This window comes from Etheostoma spectabile, chromosome 22 (genome assembly GCF_008692095.1).
Source record: "Etheostoma spectabile isolate EspeVRDwgs_2016 chromosome 22, UIUC_Espe_1.0, whole genome shotgun sequence".
In the NCBI taxonomy this organism is placed as follows: domain Eukaryota; kingdom Metazoa; phylum Chordata; class Actinopteri; order Perciformes; family Percidae; genus Etheostoma; species Etheostoma spectabile.
This window is the reverse complement of record NC_045754.1, coordinates 10443114-10454087: the sequence shown is the minus strand read 5'-3', so window position 1 is coordinate 10454087 and position 10974 is coordinate 10443114. Positions and strand designations below refer to the sequence as shown.

The 10974-nt window shown below is 39.8% G+C and overlaps 1 protein-coding gene across 1 annotated transcript in view; it reads right to left on the bottom strand.

Moving 5' to 3' along the window:
* The window catches only part of ptprn2 (protein tyrosine phosphatase receptor type N2), a 125020-nt gene that overhangs the window by 1570 nt on the left and 112476 nt on the right, over nt 1–10974 (bottom strand). The window contains exons 17-21 of the mRNA XM_032504341.1: nt 8928–9047; nt 7796–7962; nt 5377–5430; nt 4317–4381; nt 2180–2253 (exon numbers count right to left, since the gene is read on the bottom strand). Coding sequence (XP_032360232.1) covers nt 2180–2253; nt 4317–4381; nt 5377–5430; nt 7796–7962; nt 8928–9047 — 480 coding nt within the window. The remainder of the gene's footprint in view (nt 1–2179; nt 2254–4316; nt 4382–5376; nt 5431–7795; nt 7963–8927; nt 9048–10974) is intronic.

Sequence of the window (10974 nt, the reverse complement as noted above, 5' to 3'; positions counted from 1 at the left end):
TGGATGAGGAGGAGGAGGAGGAGGAGGAGGAGGAGAAGGAGGAGAAGGAGGAGAAGGAGGGAAGGAAGGATACAGGGAAAGAAGGAAGGGAAGAAAGTTTCAGTGTGCGTAAAAGTGCTCACGAATGCCATATTCAGATTGATTGGCAACTGCCGCCTCCATCCGCTCTTCCTCCTTTTCTCTTGACCGAACCATGGATGTGTTTGGCCACAGACTGGAGGTGAAGGTGAACCTGTCTCTGAGCTTTCAACTCGGAGTGCACCCGCACCCGGCATCGATCCAGCCAGGTGTGTCTTAAAATAAAGCTTTTGAGTCAAGTTGTCTCTCAGCTCTGTGTGTGTATGTGTGCATTTGTTTGTGAATCCCACTCATAGTTTTCCCCAAGGAGCGCAAAAGGGGGATGATTGATGTTTGCCCCATAGACCTGGTGTTTTTATATTCCTCTCCTCTCCCCAGGCTGCAGGCCACGGGGTCCTCTCACAGAGAAAGGGTACGTAGGAGTTTGCAGGGAGCAGTCTTTAGATGTGTCAACACATAGCCTGCCATAGTCTGGCCTGAGGATAGGCTAAATCAATATGGAGGAGTCACTGGTGGCTGTCTTTTGCTTTGCAGTGGAGATTATCTAGTGTGATTAGGTTTTCTATTTTTATGTTTCTTCTGATGTTGTGATAGGGCCAGAAAATAAGTAACTACATCCACCTATAGCTACACCACAGCAATATATGCCGATCTTATCCCAGGATGACTTTAAAGTTCTGTGTGTTAGAAAATATACTTTTAAAGCAGGTTTTGTGCTGTGCTGTTCACATTCACACCACTGGGTGGAGATCAACCTCTGCTTGACAGATTAGATATGGATGGTTAGTAAGAAAGAAAAACGGTCACACATGCTTTTATTACTGCATGTCTGTCAAAAGCAGTAACCATAAAAAGAAGGGAAGTAAATGTTTTCTATTTTTGTGGAGGGGGTCTATCCAAAAATAAAGTGGAAACATCATGAAGGAGGAAAAAAAACATAATTGGTTGTCCAATCCTTGAAACCTGACTCTAAATTTCATACCTCATTACAATCTAATTTCTGTGTAGACCCAGCATAAAGCCACAGAGTGGAATCAACAATATTCCAATATAATTTCACTTAGAGTTGCCAAAAGAAAAAAAGAGAGAGTGCTTGAAAAGCTCTCCTGCACTGAATACAGCAGGGCTGCTCAAACAGCATTAATGAACCATCTAGGAAGACTGGAGTCTGTTAGCAAGCAGTTTCCATAAATATGATCACCCACCGCTGCATGACGTTTGGCTTTATTATTATTATTATTATTATTAGTAATATTATTATTATTATTATTATTACTCCTTCCAATTACAAGAGAGAAACAAAAGAGACTTTCTACCTATAATGTGCATTAGTCAGTGAGAGAAAATGCTTTGTTAACACCCTAAACTATCCCCCAGAATAGTGCTGTGAGGTGGAGGGCCCGCTGTGATATCAACTGTTTTCAGTAGCTGCATTTTGTCAGATTAGACAGAAGTGTGAACTCTACTAGTACTGGACTGGTAAAATGTATAAAGATGAAATGGAAATAAAAGATATAGAAGATAAAGACAATGTTAAGAAATATATTTATTAATTGATTTATTGTCTGATGGAAATCTACAAATTACCTTTGTCTAGCTTTTCAAATGTGACAGCTTTTCTCTGTTATATATTGTTATAAAAAGAATATCTTTTGGTTTTGGACTGAAAAGAAATTAAACATTTGAAGACATCACATTGGGCTCTGAGAAATTATGATGGGAATTTCTTTTCACTGTTTTTTAGATTCATTTTCTACGTTCATTGATAATGAAAATAATCCCTAGTTGTAGGCATGGTTGTCTAATATCTAATTCTCCCTTCGATTCATTTAACAACTGACATCATGTTATAACAAAATATGTTTGTTATCTTGGTCAGTCACTCTGTGTCGTGTGATAAATGTGGAACAGTGAGTTATTTTATTCCAAGATAATGTTTTTTCTAATCCTGCAGCAGTTATCAATTACCACATCATTTCCAATGATCCTGTGCACATGAAGTAGACAATTGTCTGTTTGAATGACTGCAACCCCTCCTCCCTCCTGCTCCTGCCCCCCCTCCATCTCCCCGACCTCTCTAACTCAAAGCTGGGGACCTTACCTTTGTCTGGACCATGCCAGCTCTCTGGTCTCTCAAGTGCTCCAGGGTAGCGGCAATATCAATCTCTTTAGCACCTGCAACAGACCGAAAATTGGACTCAGTTCAAAGCAGCAGAGTAATCCAGCTCACATCTGCCAATCTCTCTTTATACTGGGCTCCCTTTGGAACAGCACAGCGATTGAAAATTATTACATTCATCCCTCGAAAGACTTGGACGACAGCCACAGACTGTTCCTCGATAAAATATGCAAGAGGATATTTTTGGGGTGTGGGAAATTTGCAATAATGCTTTCAAAAACGCTAAGCACTGGCTTCTCTGTGAGAAACTTGTTACAAAATTAGTTTAGATTATATGCCACTATAAAGTCCGCTAAGTGCTTTTTGATACAACAATATCAGTTTGTGTGCACGTGTTTGTGAATCTCAGAATCAACTAAATCTAATTAAAATGATTTATTGCCTTTGTAACAGACCATACTCATGATTAACTTATGCAACAGTTGCTTGCCTTTAACAGTTATCAGCTGCTGTTGAGTTAAGTCTGTTCTGACTTTGGAAGTTAGGGATGTTAATCTGAAATCTTATTCTACTTTCAGATTTATGGATTTCAAGCAGCACGTCAAAGCTCATTTGAAAAAACCACAGAGAGCCTCTGAACTCTCAAGATGTTTTTGAAAGTGAGGCCAAGAAAGGAAGCAAAAGATACAGAGCAAGAGTGAAAATGTATGTTTGTGTGTGTGAGAGAGAGAGTAAAAAAGAGGGATTTACTGCAGCTGGACTTAGTACTCAAAGTACTCCAGTGCTCAGACAAGACTTTCATGTCTCAGAAGGACTGGATTCCATAGTTAATCTGAAGAGAGGCTCTTCAACTGAAGAAAAAAACCTTTGGAGAGTGAGATTATGTTCATTTTATACATTTGATTCTGGAGCAGGAAACAAAAGGTTAAAAAGAGACCAGGTGGCACCTTTCATCACCGTGGACAACAGCGAATTCCTCGCTGAACCACATGAACTCCCCTAGGTTGGGTCAATCTTATTACTGTTTTACAGAAAGTGAAGGGAAGGTCTACATCTGAGGTGGCCGTCCGCCTAACCTGCTCTGACGGGCTTGTATCGCAGGAGGAGGGCATGCAGAGGGTGAGGGGAAAGGGCAGAGGTCAAAGGGCAGGCTAAATTATAGAGGGCTTTAAGGTGACGTAAGGCAGCCTTTGGAAGAACACAGCTCCTGTGCAACAATAGATTGCTATATCCAATTGTGTGTGTATGTAAAACTTGGATATCTCAAAGAATTTGATTGCAAAAATACTTGTTTATTTAAACAATTTGAGCTTATTCATGTTCAGCAACAACTTTGTTGGAGTAGAGATTCAGCTAAAAACAAGAGTTTGCCATATCACAAGAACCTAAAATTTAGAAACAAATCAAACCATTCCTGTTTACACCCACATCACAACGATCCTTTTTCAAGTTTTATATTTATTTAGACCTGTAGATAATGATTTCTCAGGTTAGTAGACGGCTATAATGGAGCCAAGTTACTCTGATTTGTGACCAAATGCAGACTACTTTCCTTGACTGGGCTTTTTGATTATACAATGCTAACGATGGGCCAACTCAATTTTCAACTCATAATTGCAGAAATTAAAAAAGCACCTGAACCACCAGATTGTTATTATCCTAGAGATCTCAAGCAGTTTAGTTTATATCTGCGTGGGTTGCAAACTATAGTATATACAAATTAGGAATAATAATAAAATAAACCCATTGTTCCCACTAAATATGGATACAAACCATTGGAGCAATATTTGAACATTTTGATAACCTCTATAAACATTGTATTTCCATCTAAATTCATGTTGCTGTTGTGATGAATATGGCGTGACAGTAGCTTAAATAGATTATTACTAACGTGGGTAATGGTTTCTTTTCTTATTTTCCTTTTCTCTTTGTTCCACGTTCCCCTCTCTTTCCAGCTTCCTCCACGCCTGCCTCTATCTTTGCTGCCTCTCCAGGCCTCAGTAAAGTCACCCTCTAATGCATTCCCAAGACCCTCTGTGGAAAATGAGAGGCTTTGGCGTTGCCAGGGAAACGCTTCAACACGAGCAGAAAGAGCAAAAGGGAAGCGATTGATCGTTACCTTTAGCCATCCTATTGAGGACCATGTCAATCAGAATGTAAGTCCCACTCCTGCCAGCTCCATCACTGCAGATAGTCAGAGAGATAGAAATGGAGATCATTAAGGTGGCAGAGTGAAGCTTTAATCTCAGAGTGCTTTTCTTATAACAAATTGCTCATTTACATCTGCAACTGCTGAGAGACTGTCAAGTATATTTAAACACAAATGTGTCTATGCACACAGATACACACTGCTCCATCTGCTTATAAAATAGAATGTTTAAATAGCAAAAAAACAATAATAATCCTTCATATTCTGATAAAACACCTGAACAGATCTAAATATTTAATGTTCCAATAAATGTGATTATGTAAAACCCTTGCTTACACGAGTGCATGTGTGGTCTTGAGATTTGCTCGGCTATTGGGGAGAGGGGAATGGTTTCTGAGGCACACTGGGGACAAAGGCTTTTAAATGAATGCACCTCAGGAGCAGAGGAGAGGTTGAGAGGCCAGGGGCGGTTCGAGAACAGCTTTTGGAGAGCCTTGCTTTTCCATTACTCCAGAGATAGTCTTATGAAAAGCCTCCCTTTGTGCCCGACGGCCATTCAACGGCTCTGCATGTTAATTGCAAACAAGGCGTGCACATCTCTCTAATAAAGGCAAGGCCAATAAAACAGGAGAGCGGCCTGAGCACTAGTGCTTCATTAATCCACTGCTAGACACTCAGTCCGTACAGCTCCCTCAGAGGGAGAGCGGGCTGCCTCCCCCCACGCATGACTTAACAGAATGTGACTATTAAAAGTGGTTAGACAGATACCTGGTGTTTAATACAGACCAATCAAGGCCAGTTAACTAACTCAACCAAATGGGAAATGGAAGTGTCTTTGTGCCACACCATTTCTATAAAGACACAGCCAGTGGAATAAACAGCAGCTCCAGTGGACCCAGATAAAGTAAATGGACAGAGCGGGTTTAAAATAAACAGTTTCTACCCTTCAACACACAGGCCACGACAAACAATCGCTATCCCAATTCAGCAGGGCCAGCCACTGTCACAAGGTTCAAATAGTTATACTTGCCTGCAGTGAACAATTATTGGGCAAGATCGACCCCGGTAGCACTTGTTAACCTTTCTGAAATAAAAAAAGAGAAAATTAGATGTTATTGCAAACTTGGCAGCAAGTTATCTTCAATGCGCAGGCTGCTAAATCATACTGTGGAAACAAGGTTGGTTATTTGTGCTGATTAATAACAATAAGTAAAGCAAGTGTGACTCATAAGGGACTTCTGTGCTTCCGTGGTCTGGATGAAATTAATAACAGCAACAATCAAAAAGGCAAACAGAACCCTGAGAGATGCACCCTCCTGTCAATCAATCACTTTAATTTGAGGATGGAGAAATGAATCAGTCTCGCACCACGTGAATAAATTGAGCATCATTTCAAACAGCATTTTTGTGACATGTGGATGATGAATGTGGTGGTGTGATGTTGTGATTGCCGACCGCCGATGCATTAACCCCAGCCAATTATGAATGTTATACACCACAGGCACGGTGAAGGCCAACAAGCCTTTTCCCACCCCACTGTTGCCATGGAAACTGACTACAGAGAGAGCTTCCGCATCTTTCCCTTTCCCTTGTTTGTTACCTTTTGGAAATAAAATTACAAATAGATGTCTGAATGTCTCATCATATCTCTAGTTATCTGGCGTTTTATGTTACTTTTCAAAATTACTACTACTTACAGATTCGATTATTATTATTTTAGATTATTAGTAACATGTAAATTAAAACAATAAATGTAACATAAAGAACACACATGAATATACTACAATATAAAATAATGTAATCTGCAGTTACTACTTCTACTATAGTACTTTTACTACTACTTGCAGTAATAATACTGTGTTGTAGCCTATTACTATTACTTTGCCAAATATGCTAAAATATATTGTATCTATAAAAATGTGTTATATTAAATACTGCTCGTTTGTGTGAGATTTAACTCTGGTGTGTATTTCCATTTTCATTGTTTCTCTGCTGATTTAACCTCAGTTTTGTATTTGTATGTTGTATTTGTGAAGGTTCCTATGCATTTGGACATTAAGAACTACAAAGGTGCACGTGCACTTACATTCCAAAAGCACAGGTGTGCCTTATTTGATGTAATTATGAGCTTTGAGCTTGGCTCCATCATTTAAATACATGCATTGATCATATTTAAATATTAAAATGTTCTAAAATTGCTCATATGTTAAGCAATCCACTGCTTATTTTGCAAATGGAATGTTTTCTTTTTGATACCTTTTGTGTGAACTGCATTCTTTTTTTTCATCAAAATGAGATTACATCAGATGTACAGTATATCTTTCACATTTTAGGTATAGATATACTGTATATATAGAAAAATCTGAATATGTCCTCAGTTAAAGAGCATACAGAAATAGTTGGTGGTAGGAGTTCCCATGCAAGCCAGAGGAAGGAGCAGTGAGAGGAGGAGAGGAGAGTCAGGAGTGAGAGAAAGGCAGTTTGTGCACAGGCCTGGCTGAGGAGACACAGTTTCCAATGATCACTTTTGTGACTATGCAACTGGGCTCATATTACTAGCTGCAACATCACAAAAATGACACTGGCAACCGCAAAATACCAAGTTGGCCGAAACCGTGAAAACCTTAAGTGTACCGTACATCTCGTGGATATGAGACCTCTGAATCACATAATCAGAGAGTTTATATTCCCAATAAACTATAGCAGCATTACTGGAGATGCATCAAGGTAATCTAGTTGTAAGGGAGACTTTGACAGCAACACAGCTCAACCCTGCACACCCATATCATAAATAAATGTAACTGACTGCAAGCTACACCCGGTTTAATTTGAAGAAAAAAAAAACAGCACCAACTCACTGCACATCCTCCTTTTTTGGCTCTCATCTGCATTACAAACCACAGGGAAAGACTACCATCCACAAATCAGATGCATCTTTTCTCATTTGGAGGGATTTTCCTATCCCTCTGGGTTTTCCCAGAGGAGCTATTGCTGCTCTTCTGCCAGAACACATTATATGGAGAACAGAGTGAGGTTATTCAGTCACTAGCTTTCCCCCTCTCCCATGTTTTTAGTGAGACAGCTCTCATTTAATTGGGTGTGTGAATTAGGTATTTTTTTTCTTCTTTTCTTTTCTTCCCAAGCCAAGCCAGGCAGTGCGGGGCTGTTAATTTGCTGCATCACATGTACCGAAGAGAGGTGAGGGAATAGGCCCAGGATGAAAGGGATAGTACAGATACACAGTCCTTATTAGAACAACCGTTTTCTAGTACACCAAAAGGCAGAGGGGCAAAAGGGAGACGGACCAGAAAGGCGCTGACAGAATACAGAATATAAAGGAAGATGATTAAGAACAAGCTCAGGATAAAGGCCAGTTGTAAAGGTGGAAATCTGTCTGAAATCTGCTGAGCTCCAGTGTCTGAGGCCAACTAGCAGGATCTTCACTCTACCTGCGGAAGTCTAAGAGGGTCCTGGCTGAGTTGGGGATCCCGCGGTCCATCCAGGACAGGAAGTGGAACTGCGTGACGGTGCGTGTCTCGTTTGTCTGCAGGTTCTTCAGGTAGAAGCTCCGCACCAGGAAGTCCTCACACCAGATGTGCTCCGACACCAAGTTGACCTGCATGTAGAAAGAGAATATGCAAAGGATGGCATTCAGTTAATTTATTACAGCTTCTTACAGCAATCTTAAATAGTAATGCATTCATAACCTGCATGCTTTAAAGGGTTGGTTCACCCAAAGTATAAAAAAATGTTCTCACTCACTAGCCATGCAAATAGTTTTGGTTTCCCTAACTAACCATGTATTTTAGTTTCATCCTGTTCACAGACACACAAGTCTTTTTGTTTAGAAAGAAACTGCAAGGAGGAAGGCAGACATTTTACAGGATTTTTAGTTTACGTGCGCCTTTGTTGAAGACAAATGATTCCAGCTGTCATTAAAATTAGTTCATTTGTTAAAAAGGGTTTACACAGTAATCAAAGTGATAACTGTTCTTTTCAGGATTTGTATTAGGGGTAGCTTTGTGCAGTCAAATGAGGTGTAATTAAGTTAGATACCAAAGAATGTAAGAATAATTTGTTCATTGTGAATGTCTTTATGCTGCAGGGTTGAACAAAGACCAGAGGCATTGTTGTTACGAGCAATTTAAGACATGAATATACACTCAGTTGCCACAGTAAAATGTAATGAAATTCAATACAACAGCTCAGTCATGAATTCAACCTTTACAAAAATAATAATAATGTTCAGTTTTAAATGACGCTGTCAGAGGTGTTAATTTAACTAATATGTATATGATTGAGGTTGTAGTTTGCAGTGGTGCACTGGTGTTACTCATTTTCCGGGAAGAATATTTTAAATACATATCAATAGTACAACACCACCACTATATATGTTTTTATCCCTTTTTGGCTCTCCATTCTAGACTCCTCAACTCCTCCTTAACTTACTGCAGCAACCTTACTACTCAACAGCTTTTATAGTGACAGTGATAGTATTTTATTTGGTAGGAAATAGTTTTACTGTAAACTGTTCACAGTAAAGTCTGTCTGTAACTTGTGCGTAATCTCTCACTGACGTACCTCGTAGATGTGGTAGACATCGGAGCCTTCGTCAGGCCAGTAGGGATGACACTGCTTCACTCCATTTTCAGAAAGTGGGGTCAACATGACTACGACGACGCAGCCACTCTCCCACACCATCTACACACCAGATGAAGAAGACATCAGACATCCCTCAAACACATCCAAACACAACAAACCTTTCATAATCATCTTTATGACATTACTGTAGTACTAATATGGAGCTGAATTGTGCCACTAGGAGCAGCATATTGCACATTAGCATTACATAGCACCCTTGCATTAGAGCAAAATTGATTTCTTAATCTTGGTCCAGGAAGTATGAATAAATGTCACCTCTCCACGTGTGACAAATGATAAAGGGTGGGTCAACCAGCAGGAGGTCTCTCAGTCGTCAGAGTGAGATCACAACATCTACTGAGCTGCCGCTCCATTTCATCTTATCACAATCTAATGCGCCCTTGGGAAAAAATACAGGCCCTTGGCAGCCATTAGGAAAATGAGGAGGAAACACGTCTTTTATGATTGCTATAAAAACAAAATGGCCTTGACTACACTAATCACAAGCTTCTGTGATCCAGCCCAGTGGACACATTACACGGCAACTGTGCCAACTGTGCCAGGATGTGATGAGATTAGGCAAGGTGATAATGTGGGGAAATATCATCCATTTAGTCTTGTGAATTTGGCAAATATTTGTAGGTAGTGAGAAAAAGGTGTATTTTCCATCTTCAGCTTGTAAAGTGCTTTGCACTAAACAATTTCTAGAATCCAAAAAACATACACCTACCATGCATCATTTTAAGAGATGCAAAAAAAACAACTTGCTGCTTTGTGAACTCATTGGCTTTCGTTGCATTGAATTTTGAGGAGAAGTTAGCAGGAAAGCAAGGCCCAGCAGAGCTAAGGTAATAGCCGGGAAGGGAGAGAGGGGAGGTGGATGGGGTAGTGAAGGATGAAGGAACAGAGGAATGAGGAGTGGAGGATTAGAGCAGAGCGCCTTTCAGAGCGCTGCCTGGGGCTGGTGTGGATTAGATAGGACAGAGCAAAAAGATTTGCCTCCTGCATGGTCCATATACATGAGAGTGCCAGTGTTTCCCTTGTTTGTTTACTTTTAATGGGAGGAAAGAGTGGTGTTTTTTATCCTGCCACAACCCAAGATTTACCATTTTGAACAATGAATGACTACTTCTTATTTACAGACACAGAATTTATGCTCATTGTGTCAGTCAATCTGTGTCTAATTTTCCATTATTTTCTACTTAATTGGAAAACATTTAGTGTTGGCCAAATAGACAATTTTTATTAGATAATGGATTTGTATTTATTCACCTGGCACAGAAAGAAAATTGGCAGACAAACAAATAACCTAATTGACTAAGAGATATTTATCAACTGCATCATTTGAGGCCATTTCAAATGTACAAATTAAAAACAAAAAAGCTTTTATTCCTATTTGAGCTGATGTTGTCAATTAAGGTACACTTTTTAGATAATAGTTACAGACTCTTTTTCTTTTTTATTAATTTAAACATCATGTGAGGACAGAGCTTGTAAGCATGTTTTTTTGGTTTAAAAAGCAAATTCACAACAACACACTACATTACTTTTGGTTTGTAGAACAAAACCAGACCAGACTGAACCCTCCCCCGGTCACAAAAGGAGGCCAACGTCAACCCTAATACAAAGTCAGCACTATCATAATGATTTCCAAATGAGTATCCTTTCACTACAAGACGCAGAGTGCAGGGCCAGCTGGTCCACCAGGATTTATGCTTCACACTTCTACATCCTGGTCACGGCGAGCAGAGTTTCTTCACCATATGGAGGTGATGGGCCCACTGATTATGACAGCGCTTTCCTATTAAGACATGAGAACGCCATTTGGCCACCATGCATCATTTAAGGCATACCTTCACACAAGATGACCTGTTTTACAATAGCCTATATCTGGTGATTAATGGCAGGTCCGTCTGACATTCATGGACAAGGGTAGGAATGCAAATAACATGGAGAAAAATGCAAATATGAACAAATGTAAGCACTA